General features: G+C 43.8%; 1 protein-coding gene across 2 annotated transcripts in view; it reads right to left on the reverse strand.

Moving 5' to 3' along the window:
• Tsc1 (tuberous sclerosis 1 protein hamartin) overlaps nucleotides 1-23469 on the reverse strand; it is a 125298-nt gene that overhangs the window by 3952 nt on the left and 97877 nt on the right. For both annotated transcript variants that reach the window (XM_065451127.1, XM_065451128.1), the window contains exons 17-19: nucleotides 14429-14666; nucleotides 2466-2554; nucleotides 2137-2205 (exon numbers count right to left, since the gene is read on the reverse strand). In XM_065451127.1, coding sequence (XP_065307199.1) covers nucleotides 2137-2205; nucleotides 2466-2554; nucleotides 14429-14666 — 396 coding nt within the window. The remainder of the gene's footprint in view (nucleotides 1-2136; nucleotides 2206-2465; nucleotides 2555-14428; nucleotides 14667-23469) is intronic.

The raw sequence follows: 23469 nt of genomic DNA on the forward strand, positions 1-23469 counted from the left end.
CAAAGTAAAACAGGACTCCTCCCCACCTCTCTATCGTTTACTCATGATTAGCTTCTGCTTAGCTAGTTTCTGACATATGATGTCAGTGGTACAGCTACGCTGCAGAGGCAGACCTAAGTGATGGGACATTCTTGTGAATTAAGTTATAATTTGTTGGCTTGACTGGTGGCTCCTCTCTTCCTTAGATGTATGGGAAGGTTTAACCATGATGGCCACTTTGACTCGGGGTTCGAAGCGGCCAAGGGAGCTTTGGAGCAGCTCCGGGAGCAGAAAATTTGGCACACTGGAGCAGCTCTAGAGCAGGAATTGTTTGTTTTGAAGCAGAACATTTGCGTTTTGGTGCATGCTAGGTAATTTAATGCTCAACATGAGTGAAATAGAGACAAATCAAGATGTTCTTCATTAGACTCTGCAGAACACCATTGGGTTATGACGTATCAGTCCTGTGGAAGCCCGCAAGGTGGAGGAAAGTTCAATAAAGAAAAAAGATGTCGTACACCCGGCAAAAGAAACCCATATTCGTTCCTCGGAAACCACTATTAACTTGCATACTCGATGTGCCAACTAAATGTGGCCAAGAAAAAAAAAATAAAAATAACTAAGGGATTTGCGAGAACAACACCCATTGTATGATGATAGGCTCTTGCTAATGTTAGTCGAGAGCTTTTTTTTTCCGCTGTGCACAAGCAACTAATAGTTATGTTTAATTAGCTAAAATTAATTACCTCATTTACTGGATAAGGATATTGGATGATGCAAATACTAGGTCACTTTAAATGCAGTTATCACTCATGTTTCAACATTGAACTTTTTCATTGACATCTCATCGACTAGGTAAGTTCATAAAGTTAGCCAATTAGATGCATTCGTGCACAATGAACACGAAATACTGACTGTGAGAACAACATACAAGAAACGTTAGCTTAGTGCCATCAGTTATTCTTTAAAATTTTTGGTGTCATTCAGTTGGCATAGCAGGGTACCACAGAATGAATGCAAAGTTACTTTGTTGGTCATTGCATGTTTGCCAGTATTCCACATAAGTTGGCGAGAAGAAAGAAAAAATATGACATTTATGAAAGGCATAAACGGAAAAGAAGGTGTTCAGTGGCTCTCCTACCAGTGTTGCCGACCAATAGTTTGCACAAGCTCGATCGTTAGGGCTGTCCCATAAAGTCAATGGAAAATGGCAAACGATGTTTTGAATGCCAAAGAAACGGTTTCTTAAAATTTTCGGACTCGGATCTGCGCAAGTCACATCGTGAACATCATTGCCGCGAATGCAACTTACGCCACTTGCATATTCTCCGACCCTTTATAAGACCGCCAAACAGCAACTACGGTAGACTAAAACCGAAACTTTACATCCTCGGTGTTCGTTTTGAGGCCGAAAAAATCTGATTTTGTATGGTGTGATTGTGCAGAATATAGAGTACCCTGAGTGCAAATCTGATGACGATTACGGTTGCCACTGGATATTTCTGGTAAAGAAGTTTCACGAAAGCAAGCAGCTCGTTTGTCAGCATGCCGCACTACCAACCCAGTAACTTGATGTGGTGCACGTGCACATTATATTTTTAACATTACACGCATGTTTTGCCATTAATTGATGCAGATTTACCAATAGAGCATACAAGTGAGCTCTAAAATGTATAACGACAGACCATCCGACTTACTTATTCAGCTGACAGCATGGCTTTCTTTCCTGACTGCCTCATAAAATGAAAGTCAGTTCAAGTCATTTTTAGCTAGTCCAAGTATTACGCAAACACGTAAGCCTTATATAAAACATTCGTAATGCATTGTAAGAGTATAGCACAAAGGATTTTAGTTTTCCTGCAGCCAACTTACAACGTGCCTCCAAACCTACACTCCAAAGACACAGACGCCGAAACAGATTACTTAAGCTTGGCTTCTAGGGCTAAATGGCCCCAACACATGGATAGGTGGTTGTCACTGAAAATGAACATCTTGCAAAACTCCATCCCTGCCGACTAGAACGTTCCTGACAGACAAATATTTCAGCAGGAGATGCTGCATCAAATGTAATTAAATGTTAAAGGCACTTCTGCAGCGTGAAATTGTATTGTGAGAAGACACACACAATAGAAATTACTGAAAATTCACAGCACTGACCTGGAGCTGCTCTTTGTGGATGGCTTCCATGCGTTCAAGCTGCTCCTTGAGGTCACCAACATTAGTGTCCTAAACAAAAAGAAAGGAAGACAATTATGTCACCTAACTGAACAGGGGTGTAACAATGATTGTTGTCAGGGGCGTAGCAACAGGGGGGGCCGTGGGCCCCGGGTGCAAGGGGCCAGTGAGGGGGGGGGGTGTCATATACTTCTGAAGGCACCCCTCTTTCCGCCGGCTACACCCGGAGAGGGGGGTGACAGAAGACCTATGGGCCCCTAGTGCCAGGAAACCTAGCTACGACACTGATTGTTGTACAATAACTTCCGTACCCTGCTTGAGAGAGTTGCCTGGAGTTCCTTCACCTGGCAGCTTAGTGATTCCACCTGGTTCTGTTTGGTTTCCAGCTGGTGCTTTATGCCTGAAAAGCAGTATATAGACAGTTCAGCTTCCCTGTTGGTGAGGTCCCCTGGAATTTCATTTCAAAGGCTTAAAGGGACACTAAAGTAAAATACTAAGTCAAGCTGAAGTGATAGATTAGTGCTCGATAATCTCTAAGGCATCAATATTATTGTGAACAGAGCCTTAATAATCATGATTAGAGACTCCCCGGGGTCATTCAAGCACTTGCCTGATGACGAAAGCGCTCCCGAGTTAAATTCTGTCACTACTACTCATCTACTCGTTGCAAAAAACATCTTCATATTGTACTATAAGATGAAATAAAATGCTACTTGTCCAGTTCTATTTCGTGTTTAGAAAAAAAAAAATTATTGAAATTGTCGTTGACAAGGACGCAGGCGGTCAAAAGGTTTCGCTTTCGCTCGACTCTGCGCTGCCCATGCTTTCGCGTTTCAATACTTCCCTGATCAAGTAGCACTGAGCTGCTTTTGCAGGCTTGCGAAACTTGCACAAATTGCAAGTAGCAGAGAATTCAACTTCCATGTGATGTCGTGGGATGCCCAAACGGTCTACGCCATATGACCAAAAAGCAGCTGCATTGGCGAATCCGCCCCTCTGTCTTGGCTCGGTGCCGTCGTCTGTTGGGCGCCGTTTTACTCACCGACGGCAGAAAAGGGTGGCGATGGCGTATGCAATGTCACCACTCCCCCGGGTAGGTGGAAGGAGATTTGAATTTCGAAAAAAGCACTCGGACCCTTCAGATGCAGTTTTCTCGTAAACTAACTCTTTTCTCAGTGCGAAACGAGCGTTGCGAGGTTTCTGGAATGGTATTTAAAAAGTCTATGTCAACTTAGTATTTGCCTTTAGTGTCCCTTTAACTACAAGATCACTTTCAAAAATAATGCTGGGCAAAAATTTCTTGCAGCCATACATGCCAAAGCAGAGTGGCAATGGTTATCAAAAAAGTGGTGGTTGTATGTTATGCACACAGCATGAAGTGCACACAAAATAATTGTGAAATCTACACAAATGTACCAGACATCCTCCTTCCTTCCTCTCTCACACACACGTGTGCACACACAAATCACATGAGATGCACAAATATTTACCATTTCAAGAACAAGGTTACAGCCATGTTTTTGGAAATGAAGCACTGAGGAAAAAGACAATGTTTGGCCCAGCACCGCTCTTCAACCTGTTAACTACAGTGGATGTGCTGCACTTTTCCACAATGTTTTGTGCCACATCACCCAATTTTACTGAAAGAGCAGTTTCTGTCAAGGTCTCCCACAGACTCCCATTGCACAGACACAACAAAAATTGTTATTCCTTGACATGGCATCACATGGCTCGCTTATGCCTGCCTGCTTCAGGTTGCTGAGCTGGCGTCAGACAACACACTGTGCAACAAAAACAGGCACAAAACACAAGATTCCTCACAGTCTTTCTCTTCTTTCCCCCTCAGATATCAAAATTCTGATGACTGCATTGTCATGCCCACAGTGAATGTGAAATAAATGTGAAGACCACACAGCCCATCTGCTGGAGGATTGAGTTCATTGCGGTAGACCTTTAGTTACCAAGCAACTTATGTTCAGTGCTAGTTCATGAAAGGTCTCAAGATTAGGTAAAGAAGTATTGTAGTGAAAGCAAACTACAGTCCCTTACAAAAGTGAAACAATTAAGAATTCAATGTGCTACTCTGCAGTACAACACTCTAAGGCACATTTTCTCTCTCGTTAAATCACATAGAGCTCTGTGTCAAGAGTTTGTGCAGTATGTTAAAAAAATTATTCTACAAACTTTAGGATACATTATTGAGGCCACTTTCAAGATACTCCCCATTAGAGACAATACACTGGTTACACCCTTCCTTCCATGGCTAGAAGCACCCAGGGAAGTCTTCTTCTATTAAGTGCTGCATCAGCAACGCCATTTCCTTTCAAATTGTTGTCGCATTCATTAACCCGGAGCACGAGTTTGTATTTTGGGAACGAAAAAAATTCGCAGGAGGCTAAATCTGGTGAGTGTGCCAAGAATTCGTACACTATCAATGTAGAGTTGTAGAGTGCGCAGGGGTATTAGAGTGTTTTAGTTGAGCATCTTTACGGTACGCTCCACTCTGAGTTGCCCGCTAAGCCACAGCGGAGCAGCGGGCGACTTTCACGTTTTAGTTTCATGTTTAGCATAGCGTAGTGGAGGATGGATGGATGTTATGAGCGTCCCCTTTGAAACGGGACGGTGGGTTGCGCCACCAAGCTCTTGTTATTATACTGCCTAATGTCCTGCCTAGGCTAAATAAGAAAAAACTATGAACTCCCACAACCAAATTTTCTGATCCCCTATTGCGAACTGTGCTTTTGTACGTCTCCGTCTTTTGTTGTTTCCCTACTTTTCTTCCACCAATCCTCCAATCGCCTCTTACTAATGTCTACTGCGGACATGCTTGTTTACCACTGCTCCCGCTGAACCCAAGGGCTTCAAAGAGGCCAGCGGTGCCTAAATCGACCGCTGGGTAGACATCTTCACATTCTAATAAAACATGCTCCGTCGTTTCCCTAGCTTTACCGCAGCAAGCACATGCTTCTTCTTCCTTCTTATATCTCGCTTTATAGGTGCGCGTTCTAAAGCATCCCGATCTCGCTTCGAAAAGTAATGAGCTTCCCTTTGAGTTATCATTAATGGTTCCTTTCCTGATTTCGTTTTTTCCTCTTAAGTAGTTACTCATGGCAGGTTTCTTTTCCATTGCCGCCACCCATGAGATTAATTCAGCTTCTCTGACTTTCCGCTTGACCTTTGTTGTTGCGTTGCCCACCCTACAGGCCGCATACTTGCTGGTAAGCTTCCTAGTTCTTTTCGTCCACTGTGGATCAATGTTTTTTCTGTACAGATACCTCAACTCTCCCAGCCCATTTACATTCTTCCATATTCCTCAGCCGTTCTTCATACTCAATTTTACTGCGAGCTTCCCTCACTTCAAAACTAGTCCAGCCCATATTTCACATTCTACGGACCTTTCGTAGTTGCAGCGCCCTCTGACCAAATTCAGGGTAACGAAAGAAAATAAAAACACCCATTGATAACTTATATAAAGTAAAACATATATATATTACTTTTTTGTTGATGAAGCATCTAGACGTGCGCTTGTAAATGTGTTAGCGGTCCACTTTATCCAGTGGAAAATAAAGTGCCATCTTGGGGAATGCCACGCGATAGCCAGCGAGCTTGTATTCTGCATCGAATCCAATCCTTTCCGACGCCAACGCTAGCCAAGAAGCTGCGCAGCCCGCTTCACTCAGGCAGCTTGTAAGCGGTGGGCGCATGTTCATTCGTGCTTCCGCTTCGCTTAGCTGCTGAGCAGAGCGTAAAAGCGCCAAACTAAAGCACTCTATTATCGTAGTGGAGATTCCAACAGCCCTCCTTTGAAGAATTTGGTCACATGCGGTGCACACAATCTTTCAGATGCTTTAGGACCTTCACGTAGAGAGATGCACTGATAGTCTGACTTTCAGGCGCAAATTCATGGTGCATAATTCCATGGCTGTCAAAAACCATGATAAACATGACTGGTTTCTGCTTTGTTCTTCTGTGCTTATCTTGTCCTTGGCTCAACTTTCTTTCCACTTCTTGTTCTGCAACTTAAGCTCAACGATATATTCGTAAATGCAAGCTTCATCGTTGGAGACAACTGTTCACAATTATCACTGCTGCCTGAAGTTTTCCAATCAATGCAACATTCGACGCAATTTTTGCTCGGGAGTCAGCACATGTTTCAGTGCCATCTTGGTGCAAACCTTTTCCATTTCTAAATTTTAGAGCCAAAATCCAGTGAATGGACAAATTTCACAACCCAAGTGCTTCTGATACCGTTCTAATAGTCACTCAGCAGTCACTGAGCACAACAGAACTCACACAATTAATGTTTTCATCTTTAGAGGTACGTGCTGCGGAGGTGCATCCTGATTTTGCATCACCCTTGGGGTTTTCATGGCCTTCCCGAAAACACTGGACCCACTCAAACACTTCTTTTCTTTAAGCCAGCCTTTTGATAGGTCCTTTGCAAGAGTTGATGAATTGCTGCACCATTCTTGCCCAATTTTATAAGAAATTTGACACTGATCCTTTGCAGGGTTCGTACAGGTCTCAGAGACAGAAATTCAAGGATATTCTAGGATTTTCAAGGCCCTGTCAAGGCTATTTAAAGGGTGCACGGCGGCATCGCAAGTAGCAATCTGTTTCTATAACGTTTTTAAAACTCTATAGCTAGACTTAGAGATAACGAAGTGGGTAAAATTGGCACTTCGTTATATTAAATTTCTTTTATGCAAATAAGTACAGCCGCCAATGTATTTTTCTTACACAAAAGGGGCTGTAAAACTTTGTGCATCATCACGCAACTGGAAAAATAAACAAATTTCATGATGAGAAAAGACGAGGAAGAAGTGCCAAGCAGCGCAGATGTGGAAACATAGGCTTCCACTTTTTCAAACGTTTTTGGCCGTGAAATCACCTCTAATCCTGGACAAAAGTAGCACATTTGATGCCTAACATCAAACAGAAACAATCGACGCCAAATTTTCAACGGTGGGTGGACTTTTCCCGAATTCACAAGGTCTTTTCTGCCCGACCACGCGGCGGCGGCACTAGGTCTAACGCCAGCTAGACCTACCCGCTCATAGGGGGCTCGGCGAGAATGCCTGTACGGAGTTTTTCAACTGACTGAAGATGGCTATGGTGATGCAAATCACTGTTGAAGGGGAGGATATAGTTCCCAGAGATTAGCAAAGCATAGGATGGACTATGGCACTTTCAAAGTGGAAATCGGCACCAGCAAACCAGTCCGGACAGGGTAATCAGCCCCCCAATGCGCTACGTGGCAGAAGCAAGGGTACGGCTTTAACCAACGTCAAGAAGCAGCTCACGGTGGCGTCAAGGCGCCCTCGGCTTTCAAGGGAACATATTAGAGTCATCATTTGACCTCGGGGTGGCCTGGATATCAGGAAGATGGGACGTTTCAAGATAGCCCAGGCCTTCATTGCGGCGTCAGGGCTAACACCCATGGTTGTAGAAGAGGATGTCATTTGCCCAAATATGGTCCAACACATCATGATGGCAAGTACGCCTTCAGAGAGAAATGCCAGGGCTTACGCCAGGGTGGAACCTACCATCAGCGGCAGTGCAAGCTATGAAGTCAGTGCCTATGTAGCTGCTCCAAGCAATAAGTGCAAGGGGTGATCCGGAATATCGATCCCACCATAGCCCAAGACGAGCTCACAAAGCTTACTATCCAGTCGAAGAATCCAACTGCTATAGAGTTGAGAAGAATTAAATACAAGCACGGTCATAGTCCTCTTTGACAGATTCAAGGTGCCAGACTATGTGAAATGTGGTCCCAGCCTGGTCAAGTGTTTCCTATACCGCAGGCAGACCGACGTTTGTTACGCATGTGGAAAATTAGGCCACAGAGCTGATGTTTGCCCATCCCCGAAAGACGGGATCTGCTGAGATTGTGGTGCCAGTAACCCGGATGATCAGCACAGATGTACCCCGAAGTGTGGAGGCCGTCATCTCACTGCAGATAAGGACTGAAAGCAGATATTTCAAGTCCCATACATCGTCAGGCAAAGAAGAAGAGCTAGATGCAATGTAGTACCCCGAGAAGCCCACAATTCGTTGTACGCGGAGACTCCCCTTCTCAAGTCTGCCATCACCAAGCAACACAGGCCCAGGAGTCGGGAGCCCAGAGGCAGCCGCTATCGGGCACTGGCAGATGATACCAGCCCAAGCTTGGACAGAGCTTCATCCAGGGCTTGCTCAAGGGACTGGTCGTCCTCCTGGTGCCACAAGGGTTCCAGGTCACGCTCTCGCTCGAGAGGGCAATCCTGTTCCAGGAGCACATCCAGAGCCAGAGGTCACTTCTGTTCCAGTCCCACAGGCCGAGTGTCAGCACCTAGAAGCCAGCTAAGCAAGGAGCTGGTCCCACGCGGGTGGACCGAGTCAACGGAAAGCCCAAAGAGGTAATGGGGGGGTTCGCTTCCAGAGCATAGTAATGCTAGGGTAGCGCAGCTTGAGAAAGAGAATGCAACGCATAAAAGGGCAGTGGAGCAACTCAAAGCCGAGATGGCAGATATAAGGAACGCGACTAAACGTAATTTAGCACAACCTCCCGCGTCACCTCAGTATTTCGAGAGCGAAACACCCATAGAAGTCCCAGCTGAGGAATCACACTGCGAATGTACTGCTAAAAAGAGAGCCCTAATGGAACCAGAGCCTAGCAGTTCTGCCATGAAAGCAAAGTCCGAAATCAAAGACGGCATTAAATCGCTTAGCATTACAATTGGGGCAATCAAAGCCACGCTTGATGGTCTCGTGGAAAGTTTCGAATCACTTAGTAGTAGACAGGACGAGCTTGAGATGCAAGTGTTTGACATGAGTCAACCACTACAGCCTAATAAGGGAAAGTAGCCAAGCTCCGCCTCGACCGAGCAGACAGCGGTTGCATCTAGCAGCATCTTATATGACCAACTAACTTCCAAGTCTAATCATGGCGGCAAACTGTAAGTGAATTAGAATCTGGCAATGGAGCTGTAGGGGATTCCAGCGCAAGAGGAACGTCCTAGAGCAGTTTATCCAATTGCATCAGGAAAAGCCACACGTCATCCTTCTACAAGGAATGCTTACTGACCGGTCTCCTTACTGAGCTACAAAGTGTATACGACACAGAGTAAAGGAAAAAGGGGCATCAGTACTCTGGTAACCAATAGAAGCACTTTCATCTCTCATGACCTAAGTGATAATTCTAGAAAAGTGGAGTTCTCCCTGTTAGAAATTATACCGGAGGGTCTAAACAAGCACAGTATCTTTATACGCAATATATACAGCACGCCTGCTGACCACAGGCAGAGGTTTGCAATGATTGTCGTGAAAGTGGCCAGCAAAGCAAGGAACTTCCCCCTAATCGTAGCCGGGGACTTCAATGCTCTGCATCGAGCATGGGGTGCCCTCAGAATACCCGCAAAAGTGCCGACCTATGGCAGAGTGCAGCTAATCACAACCTAACTTTAATTACCGACCCGGCATTCCCAACTAAACTCAGTTTTTCCTGCACCAGAGATTCTATGCCAGATCTCACCTTCATCCATATCGGAGCTCAATATGGGTGCTGCCTTTCGTAGCCATATAAGCTCCTTTCTCAAGGGGAGACAGGTGACACTAAAGATTGGTGATCTCAAGACAGGGGCATTTGAGCTCGGACCTATGGGCACGCCGCAAGGGGCACGCCGCAAGGGGCATGCCGCAAGGGGCATGCCGCAAGGGGCATGCCGCAAGGGGCAGTGGTATCTCCACTTCTCTTGAACACAGCAATGAAGGGTCTCTTGGAAAAGCTCTCTGCCATTGATGGGGTCAGTCACACGCTTTATGCAGATGATATAACCATCTGGTGCACCAAAGGAAGCGAAGGGGAGGTTGAAACAGGCCTCCAGACAACACTAGATGAAGTCGAGTCATACCTGGGAAACACGGGAGTGAGCTGCACGGCTAGCAAATCCGAGCTACTCCTTTACAGGCCAATCAGAAAGGGCATCAAGCTTAAGGGTTGGAAGCCGCTCTCCGACGTTAGAACGGAATTTAGAACACATGCTCTGGTGGAGTCCCTCATTACGAGAGAATAAGGACATCACTGAACAGAAGTAGAACTTGGCCATCAAGAGCTTGGAATATCATCGCCGGCTTTGGGCTGTCCAGGGAGCATGCAATGTGGTGGTTAGGTTAGGCCTAACTGTCCCCATGTCGGAGCGGCCCATGGTGTCGCCCTAATATGCGGCGCTTCTCAGGATCCTTTTAATAAAGTTCTTCATATTTGTATCCATACGATGAAAAAGGCATTTTCTTTAATTTGCAGCCGTTGCATTGCCTGCAGTGGGATAACTTCGCACCTGCCACAGATTAACTTCAAACATAAAGCGTGGCTGCATGAAAAAGAAAGAGCTGCTGCACCCGCTTTCGTGCCACGCACCCAATGCAGCTGGATTTCGCCGCATTGCCAGCCTCGCATGCCATTCTCCTGCCTCCCTTCCACTCTTGAAACATGAGTCCAACCTCGACAGAGAAGGGGTGGAAAGGAGATGGGAGAAAGTCGTGCTGTGCAGGGTGAAGAAATTCAAGGGTTTTCAAGGGATGAAAAGAATTTCAGGACTTTCAAGGGCCTTGAAAACATACTTTTGAATTTCAAGGGTTTTCAAGGCTTTTAAGGACCTGTGCATACCCTCCTTTGTTCTATTTTTCAATCTCCATTTTGACATAGACTAAACATGGCTTGCGCAAAAAGTGTACAAATAAAAAATTTGCTTTGTCATACAGCAGCCTGGCTTGTACTACAGGTCAACCTGGTCCAAGCATTGCTGCACCCTCTTCCACTTTTTTTTGCTGACTCACTGCATTGACTTTTGAGACAGACCTGCTACGACCTTATCCTGTTCTTTAACCCCTGCCCTATAAGGGTCATTACAGGTAGGGTACAACCAAAGCAGGGACACACACACACAAACAACAAGAAGTGTCCAACCAACAAGAGAAAGCGCAAAAAATGAGCTACCTAGGCACAGCTCGGTTACATCATTTTGTAAACTAGTCTACAAGTTGATTGCCTGAGGAAATGATGAATGAATTAATTAATCAGATCAGAGCGAGCTGGTGTTGGTTGTATGACACGAGTTGTTCGATAACGCCATTTGTGAAGGCGTTTCACATACAAATCACTTGTTAACTTTCTTTAACTCTCCTTGCAGAAAATGAAAAATCTGTCAGTCACCCGTTTTGCCTTCTTATATCCAATATTAATATTATTACTATTAACTACCATTACTAACAAAGTTCCACGACTGCAACATTTTTGATACTGAATCAGTGAGGTGATAATTTAAGCATATAAAATGCTCTGAAATTTGACAAATGCATTTATATTTCTGCTTTAGCACCTTTCGATGGAGGCTCCGACGGCACTAGTGTATTTGAGGAGTGGGCAGGTATGTCTAATAAGCGATTGACTTCACCTCCTTCGTTGCCGAGTGTGTATTTTCTGACATGCTTAGAAATATGCATTTTCCAAACGACATCACCAATCACCATATTTAATCACGCAACTGATTCAGTATTTCTGTTTTGTTTGCCAAACAATGGACAAGTAAGTAAAGCATTAGTGAAGTGAAAGGATCAACGATTGCAAAGTGCCTCATTCATCAAGGGGAACCTCCTCTAGAAACGTCCTTCTGCATAAATTTTTCAAAAACATTTTGTATCAGAAAAGTCACAAAAACCAAAATGGTACCCTCCAAGGTTTCCCTCTCCCTATCACACTGCAAGCTGCAATGCACTGTAAGAGAGGAATTTGCTGTGTCCACTGTAGCTTGACCATGCTTCACTTTTATGTTTAATGCCTTTGTGTTTTTACTGTTTTTACAGGCAAAGAATTTAGTACACATGAAATAAAAATTTGGGCACTGTTGTTTTGCAATGATTGCAGATGACGTCATGCAGAAAACCAATGAGTATGCTCGCACATAGTGACGTCGCCTCCCCAACCTATGTAGGATGTGTAAAAGGGGTAGATTAACACGTGGAGTTGTTACTTCGACAAACAGGAATGCAAACTTCTTTTGAAAGTTTTTTTTAATAACTTGCAGAATTTACATACAGCCCTTAGAAATTGGCTTCCATTGTTCACCAAGCGACTTCTACTAAATCAGTGTGTTCTGTGCAAAGCCAATGAAATTGGCTTGGGTGCTTTTTAAAGCAGTTTGATCACTACAGCCTACCTTTGTGGTATCATAGTGCTCAAAGAAGAGTGGCGGGGATTTAATGAAGCTGCAGCAGAGCACAACTACCTATATTTAAATTTTACTAATGCAGTTTGATATCCCAAAACTGCACAGTGGGTTATGAGTAACGCCGTAGGGAAGAGCTTTGAATTAATTTTGGTTTTCTACCGCACACCCAAAGCACAGAGTGCAAGCGCTTTTGCATTCCACCACCATCGGAATGCAGCCACGGCAGCTCGGAATCAAACCTGTGACCTTGTGCTAAGCAGCAGAACTCCTTGGCTACTAGGCTACCAAGGCAGATAATGCAAGAAGTATTGAGCATGCCATTTGAAGTACCTACTTCATGCTGTGCCATAAACACGGACAGAAAGAAAGGCATCGACAACACGAGTGCAACCTGAAGTACGAATCGGTACTAACTCGCCCAGTTTTCAGTTTTGCTGCATGTTTTAAGTTTCCTGAATTTTCCAAGCTGTTCGGACGAGCATTATATGGCAACTGCATTATAGGAAGGTATACTACAGCTATTCAAGCAGTGGTGCTAAAAGGGAATCTAAATCAGTTTACACTGATAAAGTATTATTCTAAAAGACTATTGTTAATTAATTTTACAGAAAGAATTTCATTACTGAAAGAGAAAGTGAAGGCAAGATATTAATTTTTAGTATTTCAATTAGAGACCCCAGTGCCACTTTGTGTGATGTCGCAAATTTCAAAGTATTTTCCTGCATTTGGGCCATTGTGGTGCAGTAAAAGTTCATGAAACCTACCAAGTCCTATCTTTGGCTCCTTTAGAATACCATGCAGTCAATATTTACCAATAAACAATTGACCAGGTCCAAGCAACCGCAGTCGAAATCCATGACATCATGGTGAGTTGGCACACAAACTTTAAGGCGGTGTAATCACTCGACTTTTGCTTCCAAGTCTTTTTCTGGCTTGCCAAGCCTCCTCTCATGGTAAGAGTGGCTTTTTGGGCATAACAGAAGCTTAATTTACTAACACAGGTCAGCTTATTTTTCTCTTAAGTGTCCCTTTAATTTTCTGTGTCAAGGTCGCTCAGAGCAGCTTCCAGCATTTGTTTCCACCTGGGTCTAACATTAGCAAGACCCAAGAGATGCATTGCTGTCTATGAAAGCTCAAGGGTTACAACAGCGACCTCGGTGACACTGAGCCAAATTTAAGGAGCTCAGTGTTTCGAAACAATTTTTTTTATTACTTGTATTAGAGGTTTCAAAATTCAGTCAAGTATAGAGTTTTCTATGCAGATTTCAAACATGGCACTACTTTTTGTGTAACTGTTATAGTTTTAGAGTTATGTGATGCACAATGGCAAAATATAGTCATCTTTATGGGCACTTTAAGTAATAAATTTTCACAAAAAGCATCGTGCTATAGCTTTTTTAGCTCTTCATAGATCGCAAAATGCCGAAATCTAGCCAAACAGTGTGTACAATTACTGAAACTATGCAAAAAAAAAAATTGAACATTTCAACTTATTTTTTTCTCAATTCTCTGAAATATAACCATGTGCTTTTGCAACTTACTGCATGCAGATATTGCAATTTCAAGTAGATAATAGCGCTGTACATATCTTCAAAAGTATGCATGCCAAATTTCGTTAGTATAAGACCATTGCAAGTGCACAAGGTTAAGTTCATGTGATAGTGAAAAAAGATTAGTTGAAGTGACCCAATTTTTTTTTATAGCTTCAGCAATTGTGCACGCTGTTTGAATAGATATTGGTACTTTGCGGTCGACAAAGAGCTAAATAAGCTACAGCACAATGCATTTTGCAAAAATTTATTACACAATAAAGTGCCCGTAAAAATCGCTATTTTGCCACTGTGCAGGACTTAACTCAAGAGCTATAGCAGCTACACAGAAACTAATGACATATTTGAAATCTGTCTGAAATGCTTTCCAAGTGGGTGGATTTCAAATCTCTTGTACAAATATTAAAGAAATATTTTCTAGAGGAGCGTCTCCCCTTAAGAGTTTGACAAATGTACAACGCTGTGACCAAAACAGAACTTGATTCCAGACAACCAGTGAACCGTTCAAGCCCTCACTGGCCACTTCGCTGTGCGCTGCCTGTTGTAGCAGGTTCAGCTCTGCTTCGGCCTGAGGTCGGGGCTCACTGGCCTGCAGGCGTGCTTCCAGCCGTTTGTACATCTCGCCCAGGGCCACCAATTCCTTCTGCAGGGACTCCACCTGCTGCCGGTAGCTGCTGCTCATGGCAGCCCGACTGCGCGCCGTCTCCAGCTCCATGTCCATTTCCATGCGAAGGCTGGCATTGTGGTCCACTTCCTGCCAAACACCAGTGGGAAGGGGCACCATTTCACAGGCAAGACTCCTCAGGAAGTGCCAGGAATCTTATTCTGGGCATAGTCAAATTCTGCCACATTGCCAAATTCTGCAATGGTGGCATTTTGGGCCAATAAGAGAGGCCATAGCAGCCTTCTGGGCCAATCAAAGTATACAAGGTGGCGGAATTTGACACTGTCCAGAGTAGCACCCCTGGTTAAGATTAAAATTAAATTGTGGGGCTGTGCCAGAAGCTGCAGAGCGAGTTTGAGAGATGCCGCAGTGGGGAGTTCTGGCATAATTTTTCACCCCTAAGGGTTCTTTAGTGCGCACTTAAATTTAAGTATACAATAGTTTTTTTGCCTTTCCCCCGCAGTGAATCGCGGTCACCGTGGCTGGGAATTAAACCCACAACTACGTGCTCAGCAGCACAATGCAGTGGCTATGGAAGTGCCAGGTACCAGAGGTAATGGGCAAGGAAAGACTGCAAGCAGTCGTCATAGTGCCCACCAAAACCTGTGCTTGAGGCTACTTGTGAGCAGGGAAATGTGAATCTGCCACCTCTCTTCAACCCTTCTTCCACCTTTGTGAATGCTGGACATTTCCACCTGCTGGGTGCCAGAGGTTTTCCCAAAAGGCATCCAATTCTTAGCAGGCTTAGCATACAAATGACGTTTACTGGTGACAGTATGCTGCTGAACATTTCCCCAAAATTTCTTGATTTCAATATTTGAGAAAAACTTAAAAATTATGCTAATTAATAATTTGGCCTCTTTATTTCTATCACTGTGAATCTAACAACTTTCATTATCAATATGATTATATTGTTAATATTGTACTTATTGTATTAATATTAATATTAAAATAATATTATTATTAATATTGTATTTTTATTAACAGTATTGTTTAGTACTGCTATATTGTATGAGTGTGCTTGCTATTTCTTGTTTTGTAAGATGATTGACTGTGCCCCTCCTGCCAGGACCAACAAGGTCCACAGTATTTGAAATAAATAAATATTTCAGTCCTTCAAATTGTAGTTCATAAGAAGCTCTTGAATTTCTGCATCACTCAAAAACTGCATGGGCTTTTTTGTGCTGCTCCATAATGTTGGGAAACAAGAGACCCGAGCTCGGAGATGGAAACAAGCAACATTAACAGATAAAACACAGATCGTGTCACTTGACATACGCAAAAAAAAAAGCTGGCATGCAATTTTAGTTTAACCAACTTCTGTGCAGACAGCATGACCAGTACAATGGGGTTTCATGTTCGTGAATAATCTTGGGTAAGGCAAAGAATGAGTGGAAATTGTGCCACAACTTGATTTGGATACAGCACTTGAAGTTCTCAAATACCCGCCATGGTTGCTCAGTGGCTATGGTGTTGGGCTGCTGAGCACGAGGTCGCGGGATCGAATCCCGGCCACGGCGGCCGCATTTCGATGGGGGCGAAATGCGAAAACACCCGTGTACTTAGATTTAGGTGCACGTTAAAGAACCCCAGGTGGTCAAAATTTCCGGAGTCCTCCACTACGGCGTGCCTCATAATCAGAAAGTGGTTTTGGCACGTGAAACCCCAATTGAAGTTCTCAAATGACAGTCAAGGTATTTCTGTACTTCACAAGCTTAGCAATCATTAATAACTCTTACAACAGGGAGATCTAGAGCTTGAAAAAAAAAAAAATTAAATTATGTGGTTTTACGTGCCAAAACCACTTTCTGATTATGAGGCACGCCGTAGTGGAGGACTCCGGAAATTTCGACCACCTGGGGTTCTTTAACGTGCACCTAAATCTAAGTACACGGGTGTTTTCGCATTTCGCCCCCATCGAAATGCGGCCGCCGTGGCCGGGATTTGATCCCGCGACCTTGTGCTCAGCAGCCTAACACCATAGCCACTGAGCGACCACGGCGGGTTCTAGAGCTTGAAAGAATATTGAGTGAAAGGTGATTGCAGTGCAGAACACTAAACACTACGTTGACAGAATTAATGGTCGTATGATCGTATGTAATGCCAATACCATTTATTTTCTTGATGACCCACTACTGGGCAATACCATGAGAGATCGAACATACATGTCCGCTTGATATTCCTATTTTGTCTTTTTTTTTATGTCATGCAGGAATATTCACACTACATGGAACTGAAAATTTAATTCTCGAAATCCGTTCACAGAAAGCCGAAAAAATATTTGAAGGTGGTGGCACGAGTGTCCTTTTATTACTTACAATATTTTCTGATTTCACAGCCGAATTATATGCAAACTAAAAACGTGTTGCAAAACTTTTCAGCTCATTTTAGTATGCTTCACAGTGAATTAGTTCTGTGCATTTTTTATGCTGTCCACAAACAGAAAAAATGTAAGAAAATTTTAAACATGGCCCAAAACAGAAAAATTTTGTAACTTTGATGCACCTTGGTGTGTTTCCTAATTTACGCCGAAACTTGAAAAAAAGTGTCAAAGATAGAATGGTCTTTTTGCAACATTTATGAAAAAATTGGAGGATGCTTAAACTTCGTCTTTAAGAGTGGAACGCGATAGCATTAAAAAATACCTGACTGCTTCTCACGTTTCCCGGCAACTGCAGCGTATACAACTGTAATGTTTACCGGGAAACACTTGTAGCGAATATGCTATGCACGAAGGCAGGCTTTCTGGTAAAAAGGACGCCTGTTACATGGGCCGTGAGATGCTGCGGAGGTGAGCGCCACCTATAAGTGTTTCAAGGAAGCGGTAGTGCTGCTTTGTGGACTCCCGTGATATTTACGCGCCGGCGTGTGCAAATGGCGGACGCCATCTCCGGTCTATGCATTGTAGAAATGCTGAAAAAGGGGCTTGCTTAAGTTTCTGCGTAAGAGAATTATGCTTTCTCGTAGACTCAAATTACAATCCGAGAGCTATCATGTCTGTAGGTTGTTTGCAAGTAGTAGTTTGATTTTTCCATGTATGTTTCCATTTTTCCATGTATCTATGCTTTCCATGTTCCATGTATCACATGGAAGGCCTAGATATGCGAGGTTCGAAAATCTTTTTGCTGAAACAACATCCGACTCCGACACCGGATCGTTGACACGGGCTGCTTAACGCTGTCGTATTAAAATATTATCTGCCTACATGAAACACACGAGAAGAAAAAAATAGTTAAGTTTATTCAAAAATACTAATTTTCCTAAAACACAAAATAAAATAAACTGCGGTTCTAATTAAAAAAAAGAAATACTGATGGAAATCCGCTTATGTCGGGCACAACGTGGGTGCAATAATATGTTTCCTCATTTGCTTTATTCAGAATATATAACGGGCCAAAGTGGCCCATGTTGAGCATGCTGGCTTTAATGCAGCAGTGACTCGTTTCAGTTTGTTAACATTTACTCTCTCTCTTAAAAAAAAAAAAGCAACGGTTGCCACAACTGAAGGAAGGTACACCTGGGTTTTTTATTGTGGCAAGAACAGAGAACGTGTTTTCTGCTTTGTTTTCTGGGATGCAAGAGAGAACAAACTTGACACTACTTGTGGTGCTCAAACAAATTTATTGCGTCTTTGCTGTTAGCATTTAAAAGGGTTTAATCACCGTCAGCTGGCCACTGGCAGTTCTTGCAATGGACAGCAAATGTCCTCTTGGCTGATCACGGGCACAGATCCACACATGCCATGACTGAATTCCCGGCACATGCGGCACTGACTTCCACTCTACTGACTTCTGCTGACGATGCTCCTCAATGGCTGCAGCAGGCGTATGAAGCAGGGCCACATTCTTGAGGTTGTCGCTAAGTTGGGAGACCATTTCATCTGCCGACTGAATGGAGGCTGTGCTTCCAGACCTCAGGCTGTGCAGGGAAGCTTGGTGTTTAAGGAGTCGGTCTGCACTATAACAGGCATTCTTCCCATGCCTGGTAGCGGAAAATATCCACCTTGCGGATGTATACTTGGAGTGGCACAACTCATACAGTTGGTACCTATTTTTAATATGGCTCACTGCACCATCGCTGACATGTGTTACGTGACAGTAGACGGGTGCTTTTCATCTAACGCTTTGTGCACTCTGCCTAGGGCGTAGGAGGCATGTGGTGCATCATGATGCATGTCGTCGCTTATGACAGCAAAGCTGTGTGTTGCTTTTCTCGCTGTGGCGACACAGGTGAAAATGGATTGTTTATTGTGCCAATGGTACAATTGTGTTTCATTTGGTAGGTCTGTCTAGTTTCCTGCAATATCAAAATGCAGAACAATGCTTCTGCGCTTCTCGTACTTCTTTGCCTCATGAATAGCCGTGGCTTGAGTGCGGCATATCTATTTGTGAGGAATCCATTTGGTCAGCCACTTGCAGAGCTATTCCACAAAATGGGTTGGAGACGACGTCTTCTTAAGTCACCGCTTTCCCAAACAGCAAATGTGACCTCGTCTTCGCTAATCATGCCCAGACTGGCCAAAGTGAGGCTTTCACTCCATGAGCAGCATTTGTATTCACCTAACATACAACCCGTGGTCAGGGAGCTACAAAGGCGAAATGCTTTCATGCCTTCCAATGAGATTTCCATGCCAGTTACTTTCTTAAGCACGGAGACACAAAGGTTGGCATTTGTGCAATAAATGCAAACCTTTTGCTGTGGTGCGATGTAAAACTTTGACAGGTAAATGGCGCTTTCCGAATGATCTGCTTTGAACATCTGGAACGTCTCGCAGATAGAACGTATTATAAACTGCTTTGAGACATACTCTCTCTCGCCATTCGTGATGACTGACACAACGTCCTTCTAGTTCGGGCTTTGCCGAGAGCACCCAAGTTCATCCTTGGGTGCTCTCGAATTTACTGCGAAGCGTATAAAAATGAGCAGAAAAGCTTTTCGACAACATTTTTCGTTTGCATTCAATTCGGCCATGAAATGAGAAAATATTGTGTTAAGTAATTGGAGAATGCTTGGGCCACTACCTTCAAATAATTTTTTTTGGCTTGCTGGGAATGCTTCTTGAGAATAAAATTTTCGGTTCCGTGCAGCATGAATATTCCCTACATGACATATAAAGAAACCAGACAAACCAATATATCAAGCAGACATGCATGTCTGATCTCTTGTGGAATCACCCTACTACTAGTTGCTTTTACATAAGCTCTTTGCCAACCAATGTCCCTGCCCGCGCTCACTGTATGCGCAAAGGCACCATATGCGAGCTCAAGTCCGAGACACACAGGGGCTGGTGGACGAGAGGAAAGCATGTGTGTAGTGGTGGCCCTGGAGGGAACAGACCCGTGCTCCCGTCGCGAGCAGCTGACAGCAGCTACACCGCAACGCGAGCGCCCCCACTGCAAACCATAGCAAGTGGAGTACCACCGCCGACAACCGTCACGAGTGGAAAGAGGAGAGGTGTAGGGACGACAGAACAAGTGAATCCCCGCGAAGTGGCACTAGGGCATACCTCAATCCCCACAAATATTAGACTTCAAAAATTACTACAATTACAGAAACAAGCATGAAACACAGAAAAATGTGTCCAAAAGCACTTACATGTCAAATGGCAAAGAGCAAGAAGGACTGGTTCAAGAAAGCTTTACAGGGTAAACAAGTATTCGAGCATGAAAGTGCTTCCGATAAGCACCCCTAACTAACCAGAAATTTTGAAAAGCTAATTAGGAAAATTGTGTTCATGATTGTACTGGCTTTTATTGCACAAATTCTCAGATGTCCGTCGCTGCTCTGAAGCTTGGTCAGCAAAAACTCATCATTTTGTCTTCCTTCTGCTCTTCTCAATGACCTGAGATGGTTGTTGCAGAAATGTAGCACTATAGCAAAACCAAACTCGAATTATGGGGCTTAAGCCTTTCAGGGTCAACGACGTAAATATACGGTGCCGCAAACAAGTCCAAACTGGTCGTATATTTACGGTATCGTTTCTAAGTTTAAAAGCCACGCCAATTTCCTAACTTTTTTTTTTCTGTCATGTGCTGCCTCTGTGTGGGAATACAGGGAATTTTTTTTGCGCGTCTCCCTCTCTTGGTTTTCGTTGCATGGTTTGTTTCAGAGCTAGTTTACTCCAGCGCGTCTATATACTACCACTCCTGCATTGGCGCGTGCGCGGGCGGGTGGTGGTTTGGGTTTTGTTCATTGGGCGGTTTTGGCTTCTTGCACTTGCAAAACTCATGGCTATCTCGTTACTAATCGCTCAAAGGGTGGCCGCCTGTTTCTCGCTCATTTACGCTCACAGGGGTGCGCATAGTAAGGAGGCCGCTGAGCATGCGTTTCCGTTTCTTTCTTTTTTTTTTTGAGGCCCGCAAAAACTAACTGCCTCTTGTTGGCGATAAGGTGAAGATTAGTGGAAGTTTGTCAAATGTTTTGCTATTTGATGGGCACACATCCACACAGTTCTCTTGAGTGCGTGCACCTACGCAGTTCGATTACGCTATGGACGTACTATTAGTGTAAGAGCAGGCACATTTGAGACTTGCGAAATATTCTTGTGTGCGCATTTTCAAAGCCTTGAACTATGTGTATAACACTGCATCAGATTTTTAATTCTTATAAGTTTATTTCCTTTTCTTTATTGTAGTTATTCATGAATGAAGAGTACATATATACCAACGCAAAATATTTTTTTCTCACTTTACCGCCCTAGAAAAATTACGGTAAATTTTTCGAAATAGGTCCCTAAGAAGAATTGGAATCTGCAATGAAGAAAATCAACCCTGGGCGGTAGCATATGGCAAAAGAAATCGACCCTGACAGGGTTAACATCCCAAAGCAATATACAGGCTACGAGGGATGCACCTATGGTGGGAGGCTCCAGATGAATTTCGACTACCTGGGGTTCTTTAATGTGCACCTATACCTAAGCACATAAACATTTTTGCATTCTGCACCCACTGGAATGTAGCTGCTGCTGCTGGGAATCAACCCCGCAACATTGTGCTCAGCAGCAGAATGCCATAGCTGCTGAGCCACTGCCACAAGCTACATGGCATAGGCACCGGGAGCGGAGGAGTTTGGACCAGTGGAGCATTCATGCAGTGGCGCTGCAAATGTGACAGCATGTGATGGCCAGGCTGCATCCAGCAGGCACAGCTGCCAGGAACGCTGGTTGATTACGTTGCATAATTTCTTTCTTTCTTTTTTTTTGCATTGCCGAAATACCATGTGGAACCAAATCCAGACAAATGTGTTGCATATTTGGGCGCACAAACAGTTATTCAAACATGACTGAAGCTGATGAAGTCATTCACTTCCATCTGGTTTCATCGCAGCCTCACCAGGTGGACTGGCGGAAAACCTGGATATGCGTGGTCCACAGGCAATGGTACGTACATTCCTTACACTTTTTTGCTTTTGTATAACTGTTCAGGCACAAATAAAGGAGCCATTCATATGCAAGACCTTCATGTTCCAAGTAAATTGTGTGTCTTCGCCTCCGGACGTGTGACGGCTATGGAGCTTGGGCACCGAAGGTGAATACGAGGATTTGTGGTCACAGAGCCCTACACTGGCGGCGAGTATCAATGCAGTGGCATGTTTATACTCACCATCGCACCGAGCTGTGTGAAATAGACAAAGAGTGAAGAGTGGGCTAGTTGCTAGGAAATTAATATCAGCAAAACATAGCAAAATAAATAAATAAATAAAGAGAAAGAAAGTGGACAGAGAACAGGCATGTACACACTTGTGCGATTGGTGCAGCAGCGTAAGAAACCCATAAAAGGGCGACATAGGTCTTCCTTTGTCTGTGATTCTAGTGCCCTTTTCATCAATCTACATGATTGAAAATGTTAACGTGCACAGAAAAACAACAAACTGCTGGAGTTCCACGCCTTAGGTTGCTGCGGTGAACTCTGTGCGGTGCATCAGCATTGCGAATTGCTCGTTTTTCTTTTCAGCTGCCCCAAATTTTTTTTAAAGATTGCCTATGGCATATAGCACAATTCTAACCCTTGAAATTAATTACTCGATGAGGCAGCCATTACTTCAACAAGAAATCAAAATGTTCAATTGAAGAATTAAGCTAATTAACTTTTTAATTAATTACTTTACGGCACATACTTCTTTCTCTGAATTACGGTCGCTGAGTTCGCATGGCGTATCTGCATGGAACAAGTTCTCTGGACAGCACCAGTTCTGAGATAGAAATTTTCAAAGTGTCCGTCGAAATGCATTGGTGTTCCAGTTACTTTTGTGCTTCAATGCGTGAAACAGCAGTTTCTTAAAAATGTAACTCGAACGCCAATGCATTTCGTCGGATACTCTGAAAATTAATATCTCGGAACTGGTGCTATCCAGAGGACTTGTTCCAAGTGGATACGCCATGCGAACTCAGCGGCTATAATTCGTAAATCGAAATATGTGGCGTAACGTAACTAATAAAAAAGTTAATTAGTTTAATATTTCAATAGAACATTTCGATTTTTCGTAGAAGCAATGGCCTCCTCATTGAGCAATATAGATCAAGGCTTAGAATTATGCTATGTGCCATAGGCAATCTAAAGAATTTGGTGCAGCTTAAAAAAAAAAAAACCCACGTTCTTTACTACTTGATGCCAAGAATGTGACCTGCCTTGTACAAGCGGTGACCTTTCCCAAGAGCAGATGCACAAAAATGCATCCTCCATTTCGTCAGACCTTGGAAACTGCAGTGCATGATCACTGGAAGCGCTGTGTGCACCTCTGCCGTCATCAGCATCCGTTGCCATTACTGTTACTGCTGCTGTTAGCGGCACTAATTCGCCAGCGCACAGTTGGCACCTTACGATGGCCACCCAGTGGTGCTGGCAGCAACTGTGTGTGTGTTCTGGGCTCGGTGAAAGTGGCCTATCTACTCTTG

Source organism: Dermacentor albipictus, chromosome 5 (assembly GCF_038994185.2).
Source record: "Dermacentor albipictus isolate Rhodes 1998 colony chromosome 5, USDA_Dalb.pri_finalv2, whole genome shotgun sequence".
Lineage (NCBI taxonomy): Eukaryota > Metazoa > Arthropoda > Arachnida > Ixodida > Ixodidae > Dermacentor > Dermacentor albipictus.